Source organism: Ovis aries, chromosome 9 (genome assembly GCF_016772045.2).
Source record: "Ovis aries strain OAR_USU_Benz2616 breed Rambouillet chromosome 9, ARS-UI_Ramb_v3.0, whole genome shotgun sequence".
NCBI classification, from domain to species: Eukaryota; Metazoa; Chordata; class Mammalia; order Artiodactyla; family Bovidae; genus Ovis; species Ovis aries.
The window spans coordinates 42,972,658-42,998,178 of record NC_056062.1 but is presented as its reverse complement, the minus strand read 5'-3'; the positions used below and the strand labels follow the sequence as shown (position 1 = coordinate 42,998,178).

General features: G+C 38.7%; 1 protein-coding gene across 4 annotated transcripts; it reads left to right on the top strand.

Annotated features, from left to right (window-relative positions):
- The first annotated feature begins 640 nt into the window (after window positions 1-640).
- On the top strand, window positions 641-23,950 carry ARMC1 (armadillo repeat containing 1). Of its 4 annotated transcripts, XM_042254256.1 has the most exons (9): window positions 641-798; window positions 1,072-1,108; window positions 1,573-1,684; window positions 5,533-5,754; window positions 8,141-8,232; window positions 16,311-16,500; window positions 20,530-20,646; window positions 20,733-20,807; window positions 21,767-23,950. In XM_042254256.1, exons 4-9 carry the CDS (start codon window positions 5,572-5,574, stop codon window positions 21,956-21,958), a joined length of 849 nt encoding a protein of 282 aa, XP_042110190.1. In that variant the 5' UTR covers window positions 641-798; window positions 1,072-1,108; window positions 1,573-1,684; window positions 5,533-5,571; the 3' UTR covers window positions 21,959-23,950. The 4 variants fall into 4 exon arrangements, with proteins under 4 accessions (XP_042110190.1, XP_042110191.1, XP_004011753.2 ...); XM_042254257.1 differs by lacking the exon at window positions 1,573-1,684; XM_004011704.5 differs by lacking the exons at window positions 1,072-1,108; window positions 1,573-1,684.
- Window positions 23,951-25,521: the final 1,571 nt, after the last annotated feature.

The following is a 25,521-nucleotide window of genomic DNA, read 5'->3' as shown; positions in this document are numbered from 1 at the left end:
ATAAACTAAATAGAAAAAAATGTTTAAAAAATACTTCCTTAAGAATTGGAGAAAATTATCTCATCGTTTGTCTCTTTTTCCTTACCAACCCCCCGCACCCCCCCGGCAAAAATCGTTCTAAAAAGAAGCTTCCATTTAAAACAAAAAAACCCTGTCCTTTGCAACCCTCGCGCTGCTAAGAAGATAGTGCAAATGTTCTTAGGCAAAAACAAAGAAATTTGAAAAGATTCTGAATTAAGACCCACAGAGGCGAATGAAGTATTACAAAACTGCCTTATTGGAACTGAACGAGTAGTTTGAGAAGTAAAGCTCAATCTGAATTGCTGAAAGAAGGGGCAGAGAGGTTCCTCAAGAGCCGGAACTCTGGGAATTGTAGTCGGGAAACTGCGAGGGTTTCTCCTGGGTAATGTTTCTTGGTTTAGCGCTTAATAGACGGAGAGCCGTTTGGGCCAAATCACTCTTTCCGGGTTCTCATTGGATCCTCCGATTTAACACTTTGGGTATTTCCCTTGGTCACCAATGAACGCTTTAGTCTAAGAAGACAGTTTCTGATTGGATAGCGTATCCTCGCTTTGGAATGGTCTCAGCCAGTGGGAGGGCAGAACCGGCGGAGGTGGTTGGGTCATGAGGGAGAGTCCGTAGAGCCTTTCCCCGCCAGCGTCCTCGCTTCTAGGCTTCAGAAGTCAGGTTGGTCGTTTGTCGTCGCTGACCCTGTCACGCGCCTCTGGGTTCCTCTACCTCATCGCCGATGTGGCCCTAATGGTGCGGCAGGCCGTGGATTCCTAGAGCGCTGGAGTGGTATGTAGTGTCTGGGGAAGGCAGACAAAGCGGTGGGGCCGGGAAGGCCGCAGAATGCGGGCCCCTGCACCCAGGCGGCAGATCTTCCTGGGCGGGGGTTCTCTGCCCACCTTCAGGTCAGTCAGGACCCAGCAGTGCGTCCCTTCAGGCTCTGTAAAGTGTCCTGTTCCCACGTGTCCTGTGAAAATGATAGCCTTGTTCACTTCCTCTCCGTCCTCTGCACGCCAATTTTTACAAACCCTAGTTTAACTATTATGACTATTTTGACCCTAGCAGCATTAATGGATGTCGTCGTCACTCATCTCTCCAGGTAATTCTTTGGCAACTTTCTATTAGTTTTGTGCCCACGCTTGTCTGTTAGGGGCAGAAAGAAGGAGGTGGTTGTGTTCAGCTTCATTCAGGCGAGCCCAGCGTTCACTTCTCTGTATTCTAAAAGCTGTTCTTGGGGGCACTTGTGCATACAAGCAGCTCCTTTCGTGTGTGTACCCTAACACTTGACCGTATAGAATCCCACAGAATCAAATATTGTTCTTGTTTGGTAATTGCTGGTACTCATCACCATGCCCAGTTCTTATTTTCTTTGAACCTGACAACCACTCAGGATTATTATGAGAGGAAGCTGAGGCTCAAAGGTAGTAACCCAGCCCCTCTAATAGTTACAGTTAGGTGGTAGCAGAGGGAAAGCCAGATCTGATGTCAATGCCTGACGTTATTAAAAACAACAACAAACTTAGCTGAATGTGGGTTTAGGGTGTGGGTGTGTTTCTTCCACAGTTCTGTGTATTTGTATTTAACTTTGCATATGAGAGTTAAATACATCTTCGAGTTGAGTGGTACATCTTGGCTGAAAGAAAAGATAGTCTTTGAGGCAGCTGCTTAGCTACAGGTGCGTCACATTTATCACCTAATTCCTGTTTTTTGTGGTTCCCTGACTAGCAGGATAGAACTTACCTGGGAGAAATACAGATCTCAGGCCTCACCCCACCTACTGAATTGGCTTTTTTAAACATGGGGATCAGAGTGCTTGTTCAAGTTTGGGGTGCATTCATTGTCTTATGATGATTTATTTGTCCAAATTGAACTAAATGAGGAAAGGAAAAGGTGTGCCTTGTGTTATTTCCTACCTTTTCCTGGGCAGATCCTAATTTGTGCCATCTCTTTATCAGTGGACTGATAACGGTTGAAAGTCTTAACTCTTCTGATTTTTTTTGTTCATCTCAAAGGAGCAGGTGAGGCTCACTGAAACTGAATCATTCCCACTGAGTGGTTCTCTAAGTACTCTTTAGATGAGAATGGAGGGTTCAGGTTCCAAGGCTAGTGTTATACACCAAAGGCCATCACCCAGCATATTTGGTTCTTAAATGTGGTTCCTGGACCTTTGGTCCAATGGTTGGTTCTGCAGTTTTGGTTTTTGGATACAGTTTGTGCTGGCGACAGCACATAAAGCTCATTCGTAAGCTGATTTGTATTGTTGATGATAGAAGCACCTAAGAGGCAAACTCTTTAATCTTATGTGTATTCAGTTTATAGCTTAAAAAAATCATTTTTAAAATTGCCAAAGTAACTATATTTTCATTTTGAGATAACTCTCTGCCAAGTACTATCCTGTTAAGGCCTTGTTTTCTCTGAGTCTTATAGTTTGCATCTGCTTGCAAACTTCAGAAATTAACTTCTCAAATTTTTTTCTGGGGTATGATATTTTAAAATATGTTAAGAGTTAAAGATCCTTAGCACTGGTTTAAAGTTGCTTAGAAGTTATGCCAGTACCATTTTTTGAATAACTGTATTTTTTAATTGATTTTTTGACTCATTGTAACTTAAAACCATTATTTTTGTTGAGCATTTAGAGTGTGCTGAGTACTCTGAGCCTTTTAGTGTGTATTGTTATTTCATTTGGACAATATAGCATTTAAGAGCTGCTGTGATTAATTTCATTTTACATATGAAGAAACTGAGACAAAGAGTTCAAGTGATCTGCCTAAAATCCCATTTAACAGTGGGTGGAGCCTGGGTATTAACTCGCATAGAACCTGTGATTGGGTGTATAAACAGCTTTCTTGGGAGCAGTATCTCTTGACCACTGCCCCTCTAGCACCTGCTGTGGATATAAAGTAAACTTTATATCTTTGTGTATTTCAGTACTTTGGAAGGCTATTGCTGTTTATTACCTTCCCTCTTCACACCCCTGCTAGTCCCCAAATAACTTTAGTAGGCTTTCTGGAGTTACAGAATAATTTTATTCCCAGCCCACCTCCCCCACTTGGCTTTGTTTTTGGAATTAGCATTAAACTAACTCATTAATTTGTGGTAAGTATTTACACCTTTATATTCCTCCTAATAAGAGATACACTGTGTAATTTGGCTAATGGAAGTTCCTATTTTTAACTTTATGGATCTGTGAAGATTATTCCTTGATATATTGTATTTTGGCTTGTATGTTTATCATGTTACATTATCATGTTACATTATCTAGAAATCTTGTTTACTTTTGTGGGAAAAAAAGGTATGCTGGGTTTCAAAGTAAGGTATGGGAAATGGAAAGACCTGACCAGTTTAGGAGATAGTTATTGTAAGGTTGCTCAATCTTGTCCGACTTTGACCCCGTGGACTGCAGGCTTGCCTGTCCTTCACTCTCTCCCGGAGTTTGCTCAAACTCATGTTCTTTGAGTCAGTGATACCATTCAGTCATCTCATCCTCTGTTACCCCCTTCTCCTCCTGCCTTCAGTCTTTCCCAGCATCAGGGACTTTTCTAGTGACTTGGCTCTTGGTGGCCAAAGTATAGGAGTTTTGGCTTCAGCATCAGTTCTTCCATTGAACATTCAGGATTGATTTTTTTAGGATTGACTGGTTTGATCTCCATGTTGTCCAAGGGACTCTCAAGAGTCTTCTTCAGCGCCATAGTTTGAAAGCATCGATTCTTTGGCGCTTAGCCTACTTTATGGTTCAGTTCTCACATCCGTACATGACTACTGGAAAACGATAGCTTTGACTAGATGTACCTTTGTTGACAAAGTGATGTCTCTGATTTTTAATATGCTGTCTTGGTTTGTTATAGCTTTTCTCCCAAGGAGCAAGCGTCTTTTAATTTCATGGCTGCAGTCACCATCCACAGTGAAGTTGGAGCCCAAAAAATAGTGTCTCTGTTTCCATTGTTTCCCTATCTCTTTGCCATGAAATGTTAGGACCGGATGGCATGATCTTAGTTTTTGAATGTTGTAAGCCAGCATTTTCACTCTCCTCTTTCACCTTCATCAAGAGGCTCTTTTAGTTCCTCTTTGCTCTCTCCCATTAATATGGTACCATATGCTTATCTGAGGTTATTGATATTTCTCCAGTCACAATTCCAGCTCAGTTTTCATCAAGCTGAGATAAGATTTTAGCTCAGTTCTATACTAAGTAGCTTTTGTCCCCTGGGGCAAATTATTTAAATTCTCAGAGACTATTTCCTTATCTATCAAATGGATGACCTCACCTCAGATTCTGCTTCATTCTTCTGAGTATGGTCCACCCAGGGATGGACAGATGTGCTTGGATTTGGTTCAGATTCACCCTGATCTCCCAGGGCTTCCCTTGGGGCTCAGCTGGTAAAGAATCTGCCTGCAATGCAGGAGACCAGGGTTCAATCCCTGGGCTGGGAAGATCCCCTGGAGAAGGAAATGGCAACCCACTCCAGTATTCTTGCCTGGAGAATCACATGGATGGGGGAGCCTGGCAGGCTACAGTCTATGGGGTCTAAAAGAGTTGGACACGACTGAGCGACTTTCACTTTCACTCTGATCTCCCAAACGCTACTGTTCTGAGGCATAGGGCAAGGTACCCTTCTTTCTGTGTTTATGACCTTCTTTGACTCTCTTCTTTCCTGAGAGGATTTTATCTGCTGTAATCTCAGTAAGCTTGGTTTTGTTCACAGATGAATTAGAAAATAAGCTGTCAGCTAGCAGCTTTTCCCTGAGACACTTAGGCTCTAGTACTATCCTAGAGGAAGAAAACACTGGCAGTGTTACACTTTGCGAAGTGTTTTCAGTTGCTGTTTTGTCTGACTCTTTGTGACCCCATGGACTGCAGCATGCCAGGCTCCTATGTCTGCAACTATCTCCCTGAGTTTGCTCAAATTCATGTCCGTTGAGTTGGTGATGCTGTCCAACCAGGTCATCCTTTGCCATCCCCTTCTCCTCTTGTTCTCAGTCTTTGCCAGCATCAGGGTCTTTTTCAGTGAATCGGCTCTTCACATCAGGTGGCCAAAGTATTGGAGCTTCAGCATCAGCAGCTGTCCTTCCAGTGAATATTCAGGTTGATTTCCTTTAGGGTTAACTGGTTTGATCTCTAAGCAGTCCAAGGGACTCTCAAGAGTCTTCTCCAGCACCAGAGTTTGAAAGCATCAGTTCTTCGGTGCTCCTTGAGAAGTGTAGCAAGGGTTATAAACTTGAACTGTAAAGATCTTATTTATTGTGACTTTGGTGTTAAAATATGTATTGCTAAAAAATAATTTATTGGAATCATGAAGATGATATATGTTCTTTAAACATTGTGCATGCATAAATAACTTTTTTTAAGTTAGCCTTTCTTATGTTCATTTGACTGTGTTCCCAAACTGTGGAATTTCTAGTTGTTAAGTTTTTTGTATGGTTTAGATACATCTATTTCTTTCGGAAGGTGTTGTGATTCTGATGGTTTAATAAATGCTGTAAAACAGCTCAGTAGCCTAGAAATGATTTTGCCAACCATTTCTACAGAACTTAAGAAGATTTTTGTCCACGTGTATGGCATAGAAGATGAATTCATCGTCCTCCACCATGAATGAGGAACCTGATGCTCTCTCTGTAGTTAACCAGCTCCGAGACCTAGCCGCAGATCCTTTAAACCGACGAGCCATTGTCCAGGATCAGGGATGTCTGCCCGGCCTTATTTTATTTATGGACCATCCCAACCCCCCTGTCGTCCACTCAGCTTTGCTCGTAAGTTGCCTACAGTAATTTTAGTCTCAGTGTTATAATTTTGTAGTTAAAGAAAATTTGGAAAAGATGACATGGTAAGAAGTTAAAAGTGAGGACCAGATACTAGTGTGACTATATTTCTGTATGTGCAAACATATGAATGTATATAGTCCTCTTACACAAATAGGATACAATATTGTTTTTACTCTTCGCACAAATGGTAGCATAGTACCTGCATGGAATGTTCTGCAGCTTCCTTTTTTCAAGGAAGAGGAAGAAAGCTTAAGGATTATATCAATACAGAAAGACACTCAAAGAGGCACTTATGGTTTGTTTTTGTTTTGTAACAACTTTTTTAAGATTAAATCACAGACCTTGCCGTTTACCTACTTAGAGTGTACAGTGTGGTGGCTTTTAGTATATTCGTAGTTGCAGCCATCACCACAATTAATTCTAGAATGTTTTCATCTTGTCGAAAAGAAGCTCTACTCTTTCTCTATTGCTCCTCAGCCCCCACACCCTTTCCCTAAACAGCCATGACTTTCTATTGTTTTCTGTTTGCAAATGTCTCTGGCAAAAGTGCATATATATTTTCTGTATAAATAGAATCATATAATATGTGGTTTTTGTGACTTGTTTCTTTCACTGAGCATAATGTTTTTAGGGTTCATCCACATTGTACTATGTGTCAGTACTTCATTCATTTTTTTAAAAAGTTTTTCCATTTTTTAAAACCAGTTTTTGGCTGCACTGGTCTTTCTTTGCTGTGCATGGACTTTCTCTCGTTGCAGCAGGTGGGGGCTCCTCTCTAGTAGCAACATCTGGAGGGGAGTGCCAGAACTGCCGTCCCTGTGGAGTTGGGGCACACCACCTTGCCAGGTGGATGTATTTACCAAATCAGAAACTCTGAATCTCCTTTTTCAGGACTTTTTATAGAGCTCAATTTCCATCCTCCCCCTACCTCCCAGATCAGTGTGTGTGTGCTAAGTCACCTTAGTTGTGTCCGACTTTTTGCAACCCCATAGACTATAGTCCACCGGGCTCCTCTGTCCATGGGATTCTCCAGGCAAGAATACTGGAGTGGGTTGCCATGCCCTTCTCCAGGAGATCTTCCTGATCCAGGGATCAAACCCGTGTCTTTTATGTCTCCTGCATTGGCAGGCGGGTTCTTTACCACTAGTGCCACCTGGGAAGCCCAGGTTGGTGGGTGGGGCTAAAAGTTGCCACCCTCTAGTCATTTGGTCTTTCTCGTGACTAGTCCCAGCCTGAGGCCATCAAGGGTCCCAAGCTTCCCTTACTTCTTCCACATCAACTCAACCAAGTGTGGTCTAAAGGACCTTCTCAAACTCCTGTCAGAAAATTCCAAGGCTTTTAGGAGCTCTGTGCCAGGAACTAGATGAAGACCAAATGTATATTTTAAAGTTATATTGTTCCACCCTAACCTCCCCAACTCTGCTCTCTGCCTGCCTAACTGGGCAAGACCACCAGCCTTCACTGGGCTCCCCTCTCCTAGTGCAAGTAAAAATCCAGGTAAAAGGAGTTATAGGAAAGATAGAGATTGCAGTCAGAGCCAGGTTGCTGGGCTTGTGATTTCATGGATGGTACCATTCCTGGTGATGACCAGGCACTTTGGAGATGTTGTGGAGAGGACCGGTAGGAAATGTGAAGGTCAGTGGAGTGACAGGGCCCTTTTGGATGGTGTAGTCCACAGAGGTATTCCCCTGCGACTCAAGTAGTGAACTCTGCAGCACATGATGAGAGAGGAGGAGGTCTGTAGAACAACCCTGTCCCCCAAGAATCAGCACTTGAAGGAAACGTGCAAAAATGTACTTCAGATCTTAAGAGAGAAGCTTCCTAGAAAAGTGAAATTCACAAAGTAGAAATCTGTGAGAGTGAGTTCACGTTTGGCTTTTCAGTTAAAAGCAGGGGAAAAAAAAGACATTTAAAAAGTGAATTATAAAGCTAGAAACCACCCATTCCATAAAGGGGGTTGCATGTTTTGTCCCTCTTGGTAGTTCCTTTTAATTAATATGTAAAAAGCACCTAGGGAAATGATGGCTACTGGGACTGCTTTCTGAAATTAATTAATGGAATTTAGTTCCTTGTATCTTTGTTAGGATGAAGTGAAAATAAAACCAGAACATCCTGATTTTGACCCTGCAGATAAGTTGGGAACCTTTGTTTCTAAGAGCAGATTCAGCTCCGTCAGCTCCGAATTATTTTTTTTCCCCTAGAGGACTGCTCTAATGATCACATTTAAAGAAGAGTTTCCAAATGCTTCAAAACCAATTGATTCTAAAAACAAAACCCCATTTTTCACTTTCTTTCCTCTTGCAGTCAGTGAGCAGAAGGTTTCACTTTGAGTTGTCTGGACATGTGAATTAACCTATTCCTGTTTTTGCTGTAGGCTCTTCGATACTTGGCAGAGTGCCGTGCCAACCGAGAAAAGATGAAAGGAGAGCTGGGAATGATGTTAAGCTTGCAAAATGTTATACAGAAGTAAGTACAGTAGGTAGTGTCTCCTAGTGGAGTAAAGAAGTGGATCGTGTTATTTTACTGAAATTGGTATTCTAAAATGAAGGCAAAGCTTTGTAGGTTATGTGGGTTATATGTCCAAAACTGTTTTGATGGGCAGTGTTCTGATTATTCTTAAACATTGATATTAACAGTAGTGCTTACGAAAATGCTCAGATTTCATTTAAAATGTTGATAACACATTGTGCTTGTGAATATTTCTTCTAAGAAGAGAAAATCCTACCTTGTATGAGGTTTTGTGAAGTATTTATTGATTTGCTAGTAGGGCAACACAGTGATATTTGAAAATATGCAGTGTTATAGTACATAATTCTTTTGTTACTCCATTTAAGTCTTACTCAAAAGAACCTTGATCTGTATCATGACTGAAGGGGCGGGAGCATCATTGAGAGGTCTCTCAGAGATTGAGAACCATTAAAAATTTTTTTTAACTGATTTGGCTGCACCAGGTCTTAGTTGTGGCATGTAGACTCTTTAGTTGTGGTGATGTGAATGCTCTTATTTGCAGCATATGAGATCTAGTTTCCTGACTAGGGATTGAACCCCGGGCCCCTGCATTGGGGTGTGGAGTCTTAGCCACTGGACCTCCAGAAAATTCTCAGAGCCATTTAATTTGAATTTTAGCAAATGGGTGTTTTTTTAAGTATACCTTTCATCTTACAAAGATTTTCATATTCATCATCTTATTTTGCTATTTGAAGTGTGTTAGATAAATTTTATGGTGAGAAAATTACAGAGAGGTCAAGTTTTTTATCTGCAGTCCTTCAGCTGTGTTGCCTCTGGGGATGTCCAGTTCTCAGGCCTTACTGATTTCCTTGTAAAAGGATAGCAATTGAAGTGTTTTGATACTTCTGTTGTGTCTGAAAGCAAAAAACTATGTTTTTTGAGGCTTTATCTTAGTTTACTTTGTATCTTGATCTTACCTAAGACATGATTGTCTTTAAGACTATAATAGGTAACCGTTTAATTTACTGGCTTTTAAAATTTGCAATTTCTTTGGCTTGAGTGTTCACGAAATCTCTGTAATGCTCACAAAATATCTGTAATTCCCAAACACTATTAAGTTAAATTATATCAGTGGCGAATCTTCCAGACTGAGCTCCAAGAAACTGTTTTGTTTCTTAAGTGTTCTTGGCGTCTAGATAAATTTTATTTTATTAATAGTTGTTTTTTTAATCGAGCTACACTGGTAGGTCCCTTGATGTTTGATAATGACAAGTTAGAACCTGAAGGGTTGTTTTTTTTTTTTTATTCAGGTGATCAGTTAGAAATAAATATTAGAAAATATTGACTGGGATTAATTTTATTAATCATTGCCCTTGACTTGAAGTCAAAGTGCTTGAGGATTCAGTGGGATATCTGTGAGAAATGCTTTGTAAATTCTAAAGTGTTATATAAAATACAAGGTTGCATTATTCTTGTTCCTGGTAGGCTTTAATGGCATATAATTATTTTTAACTGGCATACTCTTTGTGAAACAGCAAAAGGATTAAGTGTAATATGAATGCTTCTGTACGATTATTTTATTCACGTGATGAACTTAAGACTCTGTATTCTTTTAACAGGTTTGTTTATTGAAGCTGAAAATACATGGTACAAATTTTAAAAATGTAAGAAATGAAAATTTCTGTTTATTAAAATACACTTCAAATATGAATTTTAGAGCAAGTTTTAGAGGCACCATAGATTTAACCTATAACATTTTCTTTTCTTGGTTGGCTAAGGTTGTGATACGTAAATATGTATGTGTGTATATGTAAATGAGAGATCCATCTATAACATAGTAGGGAGACTATTTGTGTATATATTTTTTATAAACATTTATTCAGCTTCATCGAGTCTTAGTTTGTGGCGTGCAGGATCTTCAGTGAACTCTTATTTGCAGAAAGTGGGATCTAGTTCCCTGACCGGGGACCAGTATCTGGGAGTGCTGAGTCTTAGCCACTGGACCACCAGGGAAGGCCCTACTAGTGTCTTCATAGGAGAAGAGTTGTGTCAGCTCAGGTCGTTATCTTGCAGTGTCTTCTGGGAGGAGAAGGGGGCGACAGAGAATGAGATGGTTGGATGGCATCATTGGCTGAATGGATGTGAGTTTGTGCAAACTTCGGGAGCTGGTGAAGGACAGGGAAGTGTGCTGCAGTCCACGGGGTGGCAGAGTCAGACATGACTGACTAAACAACGACAGGTCATCGGGAGGGAGATCTTGAGATGGAGTTAGAACTGGAAGAGCTTACTATGAGATACGGTCTGTAAAGATAGAAGGGAATGAAGAAGGATTGGCCTGTTGTCTTTAGATTACAACACAGACCTGACCTCTGTTAAAAGAAAGTGAAGAGGAAACCGAATGGGACAAGGAGAGTCTCAGACTGCAGTGCAGATCTGACAGAAAACTCTGGAGGGAGGTGCAAAGCCAGGGTCACCCTGTAGATGAGTCTTACACTGGGCAGAACTGGCCAGGCCCTAGTGCACCCACTGCTTGGGTCTCCCCGGGAGGGGTCAGGCCTTGGAGTGTATGGTGTGCCAGATCTCAGGGCCACTGTTACTGGCGGCTCTACCACTCTGCTTCGTACAGCCAAAGGGCAGGCTTCTTAAAGGGTGTGTCTTCATGGTTACTACAAGCAACTTCTATTTTTAATACAAATAAAGTATACTTTTTGGACAGTGTGGTGATCGTTGCTGGCTCCTCCAATAGGAAGACGAATGCACATTCATTGCATACTCCATTATAATCTGGTTCTATACCCCTCTCAAAAGTGGAAATACAAGGTAATACTTTTTATATATGTTTTTCAGCTCATTTGGCCAGTGGAGATAGCAGATTTGAAGATTGCCTTTCAAGCTTTTTAAAAGTCACCTCTGCTTACTGAAATAATCATTTTAGAAGTTTATCAGTGAATGTTATCACAAGGCTGATAAAACTGTGTTTTGGCCTGTCAACATGTAAGGCTGTGAAGTATTAGAATCAGGTTTTGGTTCAGCATGTTTCACTGTGTTGTAAATTATCTCATGGCTTGGACATGATTCTCTTAATTGTTTCGACATTGTAGGCATATGTTCTTTAGACATTATTCTGCATTTTCATACCTGTGTTGCCAGATACAGATGACTTATCACTCTTCGATTCTTTTTTAAAAAAATTATTTATTTTTGACTGTCTGGGTCTTCGTTTCTGTGCCAGGGCTTTCTCTAGTTGTGGTATGTGCAGGCTTCTCACTGTGGAGCACCAGCTCTAGGCATCGGAGCTTCAGTAGTTGCAGTGCATGGGCTTGTGGGGCTAGTTGCTCCGAGGCATGTGGAATCTATTCAGAGCAGGGATTGAACCTCTGTCCCTTCCATTGGCGGGTGGATTCTTAACCACTGGACCACCAGGGAAGCTCACTCTTTCATTCTTACATAGATCATCTTGGTGAGCCAGAGCACAGGAGCACGTACAATATAGATATCCTAATTGTTTTCATTGATGTGGCTGCCCTGTGACATCCAGGCAGTCAGCGTGGAATTCAGATCAGTTTCTCTCTGTTGAGCAATACTGAGTGAGGAGGAGACTGAGCTGTGATTCTGTGAATCTGTGCAACTCAGGAAGCGGCAGAAGGATCTCCTCATATCCCAGTAAGACCCTGCAGAACAGAGATCTTTTGTGGCAAGCTGCTACTTCATATTGACTGAAGAGGAATCCTCTCTTAGGTGATCAAAGAGAAAACCAGAAATCAGAAGAAGGTGGGGAGAGTAGAGGTTGTGATTACCATGAGAATCAGGGAGGAATGTTTTATAAATTAGAGAAAATTACGCATCTTATAATTTCTGTCCTTTAATCACTGAATTATATTTTGCTACAGAATTTTGTGGAGATTTTAACATGTTACTCAAAAGCAGGTTTGACTTGTATTTAGGTCACTTTGGTGCTTAGAGATCAGCAGTTGGATTGACTTCAGTCATTGTGTTCAGTTCTTCAGTTGTGAAGAGAATTTTAAATTCTCTGTCACTCAAAATGAATCTGGTATTGTGTTCTAATTTTAATTCTCCATAAATGAAAACTCATCGTTAGTAGTTAGAACCTGTTTACATTTTATTTTCATTTTTTTAATTAAAAAATCTTTTTTACATTTTATTTTTAACCCTGAATCTCTGTGAAGAAAATTTTCAGAATATCAGTTTAGGAGAACATCTAAATTCAGCTTAAGACATTTGTTAATTAGTATTTCAGGAGTAATACTTCTTCTGATAGAAGATGCATTTTATAAAAGCATGTGTGAATATCTCACATGAAATATGCTATAAATAAGTCACTTTAATAAAATGTGGCATTTCAACTTCATAGTATCTCATTTCATCTGGAGAACTTCCTAAAATTCTAGATTTTGAAACAGTGCCATAGTAATGGTGGACTATCCTTCTTGCTAAAATCTTGGATGAAAAATATGTGCTTCAATTCTTTATGCTTTTTCTTGTTTTCTTTTTTTAATATTATTAAAAAAAAATTGAACAGGACAGTTGAACTAGATTCATGGCTCACTTTTTGTTTTCTTGTAATTTTTGAAAATGCTGCACCATTTTGCCTTGATTTTTATGTTACTTGTATAGAACAGAGGTTGGCAAATCTTTCCTAAAAAAAGAAAAACAAACCAGATAGTGGTTATTTTAGGCTTTGTTGGGCTCACAGTCTGTGTTGAGGTATTCACCTCCGCCCTTGTTAGTCAAAACAGCCAGAGATGATACAAAAATGAAGGGCTGTTGCCTTAGGGTCATAGTTTTCCTGCCTTTGGACTTCACTGTTACTAAACAGAGCTGTTGACTTCTTAGAAGCCTTAAGTTAGGATTGTTTCTGTGTCGAAATAAGATTGAGGATGGTTTTCTGAGTTGTATAAATATTACAAGAACACTTTCTCTTAGCAACACAGGAAAAAAAAAAGTAAAACCACCTCCTAAAGGAAAAGTTGTGAAGTTTTTCAAAAGATGATAGCAAGCCTTCTGATACTGAAATAGTATTTTCATTGCTTTCATGAAGTATAAGAAAGTCTTACCTGGCTTCTATAGGTAATATAAAATGTTATTTGCAGCATCAAATCATCTGAATTGCTGTTTATGATCAATAAGGAAATATATCCAAAATGAAAATTATTTTTGATATATAATAAAGATCAGAGTTCATCTTTCAGTGTTTTATGAGTAACATTTTGAGTGTTTTCAATATAGATAACTATTTAGAAAAAGTGGTGAAGGATCAGTATATTTCATTATGGAATAGTAAATTACTGAGAGCAGAATTCCAATTATTTGAAGAGTTTTTTAAGATGGTCTTATTCTTGGATGTCAGATTTTAAAGACTGAAGAACTAAACCCAGGGCATTAATCAGCTCTTTCAGTTTTCACTTGTCTAAAAGATGAGGGCAACTAATACTTGTTTAATTATACAGTTTCTTACATTTATGGCCAAATGTACCACATAACTCAACTTCTTATACTTGAATGTTTTAAATCATAGTATTTGAATAGTAAATTTTTTTTAAAGACTGAATTACTTACTGCCAAATCTGTAGATGATCTTGACTTTTTCTGTCTGGTTTTAAAAGCATTTTTTAAAAATAAGTGGGAAAAAGGAAATTATTTATAATTTATTGAACAGCAACATACATATAGATATTTGTGATACTTTATATAGTGCCCAGATCAAGAAGTGACTTAATTTACTTCATTTTTGCTTATATGCTTTTGCAGAGTTCATTTTGCCTAAGACAAAATTTTACTCTGTTTTAAGAGAGAGTGTCTCTTAAACTGTTTCTTCAGACTGTGTCTGAAGAAACAGTCTGTAACTGTTTTATAGGAAGTGCAGCAATAAAATTAGTCCTATGAGGTATACCAGTAGAACATGCTTCGAAACAAAGTGAGACTATCATGTTGATTTTACTATATTATTCTTTTAAAATCTTATGGTTTTAAGTACATAGAAATTGAAAAATCTTCCAGAAAGGAATTTATTACTGTATGAAAATGATGAAACTTGGAACTGTGAAATAAAGGAACTTAAAAATAATGGTGGTGGGAGTATTTATTTTATACCAGCTTCTTAAAGGAGTTAGTAGACCCATTTGTTTAAGAACTAGTGCTATCTACTTTTAGTTCCTATTCTGCAGAACAGAAAGATAATAATTTGATATTAGTCTTTTAATGGTTTGGTCACTACTGGTTGGCTAGGAAGCACATAAAAAAGTTCTAGAATAGTGTGTGTTTAAAAAGTTTTATGAGAAAGATCATTAGATAATCTATTACATGTCATGATGATTCTTTTATTTGATGCAAATGTGTTAAAAACAGTATTCATAGTAGAGAGGAAAGACTTTTTTTAAAATTTTAAACTCATGGTGCTTCTTACCCATGTCCTCGTACTTTGTACAACTTCTGGTTGGCTAGTATTCAAAATACCTCACAACTGCAGTGACCTGTGAAACAGCTATCTGAAAAGTGCTGAGACATCTAAAAAAATAGTCCTGCGACATCTCCTAAAAAAATAGTCCTTTTGATAGCTTCCTGGAATACAAAGCCAAAGTCATTCAAGGTAATTGATCTCTGTGGTCAACAGTAGCCCAGAAAAACACTTGGTATGGTAAGTTGATGGCCCAGAAAACTGCCAGAGTAGCACCCCAGGAGTTGATGGTCTGTGTAGCTGGAGTATACAGTCTGAGTATCAGGAATGAAGTATTCCCGCTCATCCAGTAAACAAATGGATTACACAGAATTTTGTTAGGCTCTGTGGAAGGTATGGAGAGAATATATCCCTATTCTTGAAGAGAAATGGGAAATTTTGATCAGTAGTGTTAAGTACAAGCATAGTACTTTGAATGTAGAGGAATGAATATGGGTGTTGGGATGAGGAGGCTTCATAAAGAAGATGGTGGTTGAGCTGAGCCTTCAAGGATACAGTCAAAGTGAAGCTCTTCTGGCTGATGTTGGTAAAGCTGAAAGGGCACAGATTGTAAAATCCTTGGGATGCATGTTACAGGGTTTGAAGTGAAGTGAAGTGAAAGTTGCTCAGTTGGGTCTGACTTTGCGACCCCATGGTTTGTATAGTCTGTGGAATTCTCCAAGCCAGAATACTGAAGTGGGGAGCCTTTCCCTTCTCCAGGGGATCTTCCCAACCCAGGCATCGAACCCAGGTCTCCTGTGTTACAGGCGGATTCTTCACCAGCTGAGCCACAAGGGAAGACCCCCTAATTGAGCCCAGGTATAGGTGAAATGAGGATTATTTTCTTAGTTATGTATACTTATTGTTTATTCAATTAAACTAATAAGAACCATTAAACCTGTGCTTCCAGTTATGGTAACCACTTGCAATGTGGGGCTATTTAATTAAAAGTAAATAAAATTGTTTAGTTTTGCTTGCCACATTTCAAGTCCTCAGTAACCACATGTGGTGAGTGGACATTTCTATCAATGTCAAAAGTTCTGTTGGACAGAACGGCACTAGACATTTATGTGAGGAAACATAGTAGGATTGAAAATTTTATGGAAACTATTGCCTGAGTTGTGGTTTAACAATACGTACTTGCTTTGTAAAAGGAACATAAAAATGTAAATTGAGAAATGGTGTTTGTTTTTACTCACAAATCCCTGTATTGAAATAACTAATATAAATGATCCTCTCCTATTTTGCTTTTTCCTTTTGGATTTTTATGTGTTATAGTTTTTATGAAAGTTAAACTGAGTGTTGAATGTTAGTGTTAATCCAGGGACAGGTTATATCCTGATTTTTTTTTTTTTTAGTTGATTTCCTGTTTAATTAATGATTTCTTTAAATGTGCTTTTATACCACTCTAGTGAGGAGTTTTAAATATTGATGAACCATGGGTTTAAATTGAAACTAGAAGACTATAATAGACTAGATGCTTTTCTGCATTATTGATTATTCTGGGATTCACCAGTATTTCTTTCAGATTGAACAAAGCATCAGAATGAAGAAAACAAGGTTTTGCAAAGTTGAGGAATAAAATTACAGAATCAATAGAAATGACAAGACTACTTTGCTAATTTACATGTTTCTTTTCAAGGTCTACAACTCCAGGGGAAACAAAACTGCTAGCCTCTGAAATCTATGACATTCTTCAATCTTCCAATATGGCAGATGGGGATAGTTTCAATGAAATGAATTCACGTCGAAGGAAAGCTCAGTTTTTTCTGGGAACTACAAACAAACGTGCCAAAACAGTGGTTTTGCATATAGATGGCCTTGATGATACGGTAAGACTTGTATAAACACATGATTCATAACATGGGAGAGAGAGCTCATGTTAACTTGTTACCTCAGTGTCACCTGCTAACAGTCTCCAAGAATAAGTCCCAATACCAGTATTTTATTCTGATAATGAGGGGGCTTTTTATGCTTAAGGGGTCAATTAATCAAATATATGTGCCCTAAGAATATGACTTCAAAATATGTGAAGCAAAAACTGACAAAAATGCAAGGAGAAATAACCAAGCTTCAACTAGAGCTGGGGATTTGAATACTACTCTCCCAATGAATAGAACAAGTATACAGAGAATCATTAGGAACATTTAGTTCAGTTCAGTCCCTCAGTCGTGTCCGACTCTTTGTGACCCCATGAATCGCAGCACGCCAGACCTCCCTGTCTATCACCAACTCCCAGAGTTCACTCAAACTCATGTCCATTGAGTCGGTGATGCCATCCAGCCATCTCATCCTCTGTTCCCTTCTCCTCCTGCCCCCAATCCCTCCCAGCATCAGAGTCTTTTCCAATGAATCAACTCTTCGCATGAGGTGGCCAAAGTATTGGAGTTTCAGCTTCAGCATCAGTCCTTCCAGTGAATACCCAGGACTGGTCTCCTTTAGGATGGACTGGTTGGATCTCCTTTAGGAACACGGAAGACTCAAATAACTCTAACAACCAATTTAACCTAATTGATATTTATAGAAAACCCTACTCAGCAGCAAGATAGTATTTATTCTTCTCATGTGCACATGAAACAAGGATGAAAACAGTCCATATTGTGTCCCATAAAACAAGTCTTAAAAGAATTAGAACCAAGCAAAGTATATTCCTTGCTCACAATGAAAAGCAAGTTAGAAATCAATCACAGGAAGATATCTGGAAAATCCCCCCAATATTTTAGAAATTTAACATGTTTCTAAAATAATCCATGGGTCAATGAATAAACGAAAGGAGAAACTCGGAAGTATTTTGAACTAAATAAAAATGGAAATGCAGTGTCAGAATTTGGGGGAAGCAGCTGAAGCAAAGTTTAGAAAGGAAATCATTAGCACCAGATGAATATTATATACAAAAAGGAAAAGGCCTCAGTGACTGAAGCTTCTACCTTAAACTAGAAAAAGAGCAAAGTAAATCCAAAGTAAGCAGAAGAAACAAAAAAAGCAGAAATCAGTGAAATGGAAAACCATAGAGAAAAATCAGTGAAACCAAAAGCCGATCTTTGACATGATCAATTAAATTGATAAACCTCACTTCTTATCATGAATAAAAGAGAGGTCACAAATTTATCAATGTCAGAAGTGAAGGAACATTGCTATATATCCTTTAATATAGACATTGAAAGGAAAATTAAGTGAATATTTTGAATAACTTTATGCCAAAGAAGTTGATAACATAGATGAAACAGATTTCTTGAAAGACAGATTGCCAAAGCTCACTTAAAAAGAGATGGATAACCTGAATGAATAGCTCTGTGTCTATCAAAGAAATTGAGTTTGCAATTAAAAACCTTCCTATAAAGAAGGTCTCAATGTCTTCATTGGTGAATTCTATTAATACCAAATGTTTAAGGAAAAAGTTATAATACCAGCTATACAGTTTTTTAAAATACTGTATAGTAGTTGTACACTTGGTTTTTCTCAACTCCTTCTACCTTGTTGGCTTTTAATATTAGGTGCTCAAGGTTTCTTTTAATTGTAGTGTGTATCTTCTATTTGTGTCTGTATTTAACATGGACAGGCACTCTGTATTTGGACCTTGCTTTTTAAATTTTAATTCTAAAAATTTCTACCTTTGATCAGGAGTGCTGGGGTCATTCACCATTCATATGATTATCGATGTGTGTGTGTGTGTTAATCGCTTCAGTCACCTCAGTCGTATCCAACTCTTTGCACCCCTTTGGACTGTAGCCCATCAGGCTCCTCTGTCCATGGGATTCTCCAGACAAGAATACTGGAGTGGGTTGCCATGCCCTCCTCCAGGGGATCTTCCGACCCAGGGATTGAATCGATCTCTTAGGTCTCCTGCATTGGTAGGCAGGTTCTTTACCACTAATGCCACCTGGGAAGCCTGATTATTGCTGTTAGCACTCACTCCTCTTGGCCCCTGGTAACCACTGATGTACTTCTGTGTCTATGGATTTTCCATTCCTGGACACTTCATATAACTGGAATCATACAGGATGTGGCCTTTCATGTCGAGCTTTCCGTTAGCATGATGTAGTCGGGTTCATCCCTCTTGTATCGTGTCAGTGCATCATTCCTCTTTATAATATTCCATTATAAGGGTAGATGGCATTTTGTTTATTAATTCATCAATTGATGGATATTTGGCTTATTTCCACCTTTTGTCTTTGTGAGTAATTCTGCTGTGAGGGTTCATGTATGAGTTTTTGTGTCAATAAATGTTTTCAGTTCTCTTGGGTATATTCCTAAGGGTAGAATTGCTGGATAATATGGGAACTTTATGTTTAGCTTTTTGAGCAACTGCTGGACTGTTTCCACTATGGCTGCTCCAGTTTACACTCTCTGATTAGCAATGAGAGATGTTATCAGTATGAGGAATCAGCATGAGGAATCAAGTTTCTCCACATCCTTGCCAACATTTATTTTCCATTGTTAAAAAACTATTCCAAGGGGTGTGAAGTGGTATTTTATTGTGCTTTTGATTTGCATTTCCCTAGTAACAATGGTGCTATCTTTTCATGTGCCTATGGGCCGTTTTTAGTGGTTGACTATACCACTAAGTAGTGTTTAGTGTTTATTGTATGCATCTTTATTATAGATTTTCTCTTTTGGAAAAATGTTCATTCTTGCCCAATTAAAAAATTTGTCTTTCTATTTTTGAGTTCTGTTAATATCATGTATTTTTACGTCAGGTTTATTTTCATATATTGAACCAACAACTCTTCATTCCTAGTTCCTAATTGGTCACTGTGCAAAATCTTTTTAATATGGTTCTAGAGTCAGTTTGCTGGTGTTTTGTTGAGGTATTTTGTGTCTGTATTCATAGAGGATATTGGTTTATAGTCTCCCCCCCCCCCCCCCCCCATGTGCTGTCTTTGTCTGGTTTTGGTATCAGTGTTATCCTGGGTTCATAAAATGAGTTGGGAAATATCTGGATGAGTTTGTGAAGGGTTGGTGTTGATCTGGTTCTGGGCTTTTCTTTGTGGAAAATGTTCTGATTATAAATTCAGTCTCTTTAATTGTTAGTCCATTCATATTTTCTTGTCACTTTACAGTTTTGTTTTTTTTAGATTTTTTAAGGAATCTATTGTTTTGTTGAGGTTATCTAATGTGTTAGGCATATAGTTGTTCATAGTGTTTGCATATCCTTTTTTTGGTAAAGTTGGTCATAATTTATCCTCTTTTATTCCTCTTTTTAGTAATTTGAGTCTTCTTTTCTTGGTCAGTCTAGCTAAAGTTTTATCAAGCTTTGTTACTCTTTCTGAAGAACCAACTTGGGATTTCATTGATTTTTCTCTCTCTCCCCTCCCATTCTCTATTTCTTTTTTCCCCTACTCTAATCTTTATATGTCTTTCCTCTGTTTGCTTTGGGTTTAGTTTGCTCTTTGTTTCCTACAATGGAATATTAAGTAATTGGTTTGTGATTTTCTTTTATTTTAATATCATTATTAGAGCTATAAATTTCCCTCTGGGCACTACTACTGTCTCTGTATCCCCTAAGATTTGGTATGTGGTGTTTCATATTATTCATCTGAAAGTATTTTTTAATTTATTTGGTGATTTCTTATTTGACCCATTGGTTATTTAGGAGTTTAATTTCCATATATTTCTGAATTTTTCAAATTTCCTTCTGTTAAGGCCCATGTCTACCCCTTCTGCAAAGACCCTCAAGTATTCCTAAACTTAACTAAAATACCACCCTTTATGTGCCTTCAAATATGCGATTGTAGAATTGAAATAGGGATGTTTACTTTCCCTGTTTCCTCCTTTCCCCCCAGAGTTACTAGTTCATTGTTTGGTTTATTGCCATTCATTATTTTGCACATTTTAATAACAGTTTGCCTTTACTTTTTCAGTCCCGGAGAAACCTGTGTGAAGAGGCCTTGTTAAAAATTAAAGGCGTTATTAGCTTTACTTTTCAAATGGCCGTTCAGAGATGTGTGGTGCGAATCCGTTCAGATCTTAAAGCGGAGGTTGGTATCTCAAATGGCTAAATATGCTTGAGGTTGTGGGTAAACACATCCATGTTCAAAAGTGCTGTCTTTTTATCCTGGCCTAGGCTTTGGCATCAGCAATAGCATCAACCAAGGTTATGAAGGCTCAGCAAGTTGTGAAGAGCGAAAGTGGAGAAGAGGTAAAAGCTCTGTTTAGTTTACTTTCTGCTTGACTCTCGACCATTCCTTGGGGCTAGCAGATGGCTAGTATTTCTGGACAAATAGCTGCTGAGTATGTAGGAATGTGGCAGAGTCAGATTATCTTGGTGTTTCTTGGTTAACAGTTAATACTTCCAGAAATATGGAGAGATATTTTGTAGATTTCAGACTATTCTTGATCTCAGTGGAGGTGTCTTGGTGATTCTATGTGGAAGGAAAGGATATGTGGTTTTTTTGCATTGGTTTTTAAATACTTTCTAGCCTTAATTGATTTTGCCAGTCTAAAAAATTTAAGATCCAGTCCCATCATTGGGCAAGTATATGCAGTGAAAATCTTTGCCTCTTGCTACTTTTCATCGGCTTTGTGATAAGGGAAAAGATTCTTTAGTTCACTTGAGTTCCCAAAGAAAGGAGGTTCATTGACCCTCTGGGGCCCACTGCAGCCAGATACTTGTTTTTGTCATCTTGAAATCGACAGAAGTGTTAATCACTTAGTTGTGTCTGACTCTTTGCAACCCCATGAACTGTATAGCCCCCTAGCCTCCTCTGTCCATGGGATTCTCCAGGAAGGAATACTGGAGTGGGTAGGCATTCCCTTTTCCAGGGGATTTTCCCAACCCAGGGATTGAACCTGAGTCTCCTGCACTGCAGGCAGATTCTTTACCATCTGAGACACCACAGAAGTCGAACATTTATTCCTGGAGCCTCAGGAGAAAATCGTGAGCATTTTCATGTGCAGTTCTTCCTTCTGTGCCTACATAGTGCTCTTTAATTGGACTTAACTTCAGACAACAAGCAGATACTTTTTGAAGGAATGTAGCGTCCGAGAATATGGTGATGAGAACGAGAAGTAAAGTTGACTTTCAGTGTGTGACATGCACTTCTACTTTCATCAGTTAGGTCAATTTTGTAATAACTCTTCACATGTTCTCTGTATCAGATGCTGGTCCCATTCCAGGACACGCCTGTGGAGGTAGAACAGAACACGGAGCTGCCTGACTACCTGCCCGAGGATGAGAGTCCCACGAAGGAGCAGGACAAGGCGGTGTCCCGGGTGGGCTCCCACCCAGAGGGCGGAGCCAGCTGGCTGAGCACAGCTGCAAACTTTTTATCCAGGTCGTTCTACTGGTGACTTCCCTTTGGGGCTCAAGGACTGTATAAGCGAATAAGGGGCCAGTTTTCCATTGTCGTGGTGAACTGTCAAGTGCAATTTGCAATAAGTTATCATGAGAAGTTTCTAGATCCCATGATTGAGAATGCTGCATTTTACATTCTACTGGACATTTTACCCCACTAAGTGGTAAAAGGGACAGAGGCGACAGGTGGAGTTGCTTTGTTGATGAAGGTATTTTGGTTTTATTGTCCTTTGTTTAATTGCCTCACTTATTAAAAAAAAAAAAGGGTCCACTGTTAAACCAAACATGTATTTGTGCAGCTTTACATTTTATTTGACACGAAGCACGTGATTAGGAAAACTCGTTTTCTCAAGCTTCAGGACCTAGAAGAGAATTTTTTTTTCTTTTTAGCTCAAGTTGTGCATGAAGTACTGAAAACTTTTCTCTGCCTTTTCTCGTGAAAGACACTTGCTTTGGTACTCTTCACTGAAAGTGGAAAGCATTTCTCATTATTCCCCTTTTGTGCCTTTTTTTAATTTTGCCTACCATGTTTATGGACAAGACGTTACCAGTGACATTTTGTGAATCAAAACATATTCTTTGGAACGTAGAAGTCCCCCTAAGACTACAACTCTATGAAAACTTTGCAGTCTTACTTGTTAGAAGTTTTTAAAGGTTAATGCAAAATCAGTCGAGAAGGGAACATGTGTATCAGCAAAGTGTTAGTGGAGACTATTTGAATGGGACTAAATGTGGTTCTAGTTGAGTACTTCCTGTTCAGTCTGGTTTATATCAGCGCTTGAGAATGATGTCCACCCTAATATTGGGAGTCATTATGAATTGTTTCTAGGCCTTACTTTGTGATTACACACTATCGCCTGCTAGGGGGGAAAAAAATTAGCGAAGAACTGACAGCCTTGAAAAAAGAAAAATGGAATGCCTATAATGCCATAGTGCTGTTTGGTAGAGTCCAACCTTAAAACATGACTTGTTTGGCAGATGCCTGTTCAGTAGGTGTTTCCTTATATTGCCTTTTGTGAACTTATTATGAACATGCAGTTTCTACTGAATGAAAGAAAAGACTCCAGTTACTGCTTATAAAGAAATAAAGCCAGCATTTGTCCGTCCACTAGGTTCTTATGTTCAGCCAGGAAAAAAAAAAACAGCACTTCAGTGAAGGTAAGATAAGTAAATACAAATATATATACATATATATATTTTTGGTAGATGAGAGCTAATTACATATATGTAACGCTTTAATAAATTTCTGAAAATACTTGGCAACTAAAAATTTTCTTTGGGAAAGCCCACTGACTCCAGATAAATTTTAATGCTAATATGATTAAAAACTGAAAGAGGAATAGGAGGAAACTGAAAACTTTTTTCATCCATGTTATAGAGCTGCTATTTTACTACTTGGAGAATGTGATATGAAAATTGGACCCTGGAGGGTGTCCTTGCATTTTCATTGCTTCTCTTTCAGAGGAAAAACGAAAAGCATCCAGTGTCACTGGAGAAAAAATTATAAAATAGTTCACCAACAAGAATCTTGAGTTTAGGAATATTGTTACCTTATGGAGGGAGGGGTGTTGAGGGTATGGAGAGTGATTACTTTTTTCACCTGGGCTCTGAGTTCAGGTGATGCACACAACTGAAAATATAAGCTTTCAGGGCATGTATTGCTCTAAATGCGTATTACATCTTGCTGCCAGACCAGATGTGTTTAAAAAAAAAACAACAAAACCACCTCCTTTCTATAGCCATTAAAACAAAGTTTACTGTTCTAACCAGTTTGTATTTTATTTTGCATTGCCACACATCTGCTTATTTAAGAAACAACATCCCTTTGGTAGTAATGGTTCAGCCCAAGTAGGTATTACAGCTTGATGTGTGTGTTCTAATTCTCAGTGTTCTTTGATTCCAGGTCTTATAGAGCAGTTAAGGCAACTGTAATGGCATTTTTTGGAAATATATTGTAAAATAATAAAAAGGTGACAATTAAAATTGAATGGATGTTGCATTCGTGTGGTATAAGCCTTACTGATTACTCCAAAGCCTGTTTGTATTCACAGTGCCTGGCACCTTCTCTTAGCGCTCTGCAGATGTGTTACCTGACAGGTTCTCGGGCATCTTCCATTCGTCTGCTTCCATTCTCAGCAGCACTCCTGCCTTTCCCTGCATTTGGATCAGTGCTCCTGTCATATATGCATTGCAGTGTGTGTCGCGTTAGACTAAAATGCTATGTACCAGTGTCTCTCCCCTTTGAGAACCAAGAACGTCTATAGAGGTACCTGGCTAATATTTAGTGCTCAAATTTCATTTAAGAGAATGAACAAAGAACTTTTCAAATCAGTAAAACTAAATGGAAGGTACTGGTTAACTCATTGGGCAAACAGGAAAAATGTCTGGCTGTATATTTTTTTCTTTTCTGGCCGTTTGCTTCTGACAGATTAATGTTAGGCACATTCCTTCATTTTATTTTGTTATTTGGTTTTTAATTTTTAATCGGGAGAGGAGTGTAATGAAGTTAAAATTAATGTAACTTGATTTTTGTATTCTAGGAGAATGTTAAATAGTGTTACAGAATTAATATATTAAATATAATAGTGTTACAGAATTATTCTAGGAGAATGTTAAATATAATAGTGTTACAAGTATAAGATGAAATTGTTTAGTCAGTAAGTCATGTCTAACTCTTTGCAACCCCATAGACTATAGCTCCTCTGTCCGTGGGATTTCCCAGACGAAAAACTGGAGTGGGTAGCTATTTCCTTCCCCAGTGGATCTTCCCAACCCAGGGATTGAACCTGTGTCTCCTGCATTGCAGGCAGATTCTTTACTGCTGAGCCACCAGGTTAACATGATTCTTTTCTTGTCCTTGATTCTCAAGTGAGACACCATACATTTTTAAAATTTTTAAAAAACTTCTAGCTTTTTAAAACATTTAATTGGAGGATAATTGCTTTTCAATGTTGTGTTTCAACAAAGTGAATCATTATAAGTATACATATATTCTCTCCCTCTTGATTCTCCTCTCAACACTATACCTTTCTGATCACACTTTATGTGTCTTTTTTTTTTTTTTTGAGACTGAATCCTCAGCTATTTGATTTTTGTCTAGATGTTTTCCCTTGAAGAACTCAGCCTCTTGTCTCCATGTCCCTTTGTGTGGATACCTTCTCAGTCTCCCTGTATCATCACCTGAGACTCCCCTCTCCTTTGCTGTCTCTATCTAATGTACAGTCTGAGAATTTTTATCCCCCTTAGAACTGAGCTCACGGGAGGCATGCAGTCAGTTTCACAGAAACTAGTCCTATGCCAGACACTGCACTCAGTGCTTTACAGATATTTGCTCATTTAATCCTTAACATTTTTGAGGCAGGTAGTTATGTCTCCATGTTACAGATGGGTGAAAATGAGACAGAAACTGAGTATTAGTTTTAGTGGTAAACTAATAACTCATTAGTCCCAGGTCACAGAACTTGTAATCAGTGAAGCCAGGACTAGACCTGGTAGCCTGGCTCCCGGGCTCCGCCTCTCATGGGCAGTCTGTGTCTTGGGGCCCCTGCTGAGCCCTCTC

Excerpts from the sequence above, each read along its gene's own strand:
- ARMC1 (XM_004011704.5), top strand. The coding sequence starts at position 5,572 with ATGAATTCATCGTCCTCCACCATGAATGAGGAACCTGATGCTCTCTCT. Across the intron at positions 20,647-20,732 it reads GTTCAGATCTTAAAGCGGAG|GCTTTGGCATCAGCAATAGC; the intron begins GTTGGTATCTCA and ends ATCCTGGCCTAG. Across the intron at positions 20,808-21,766 it reads AGAGCGAAAGTGGAGAAGAG|ATGCTGGTCCCATTCCAGGA; the intron begins GTAAAAGCTCTG and ends TCTCTGTATCAG.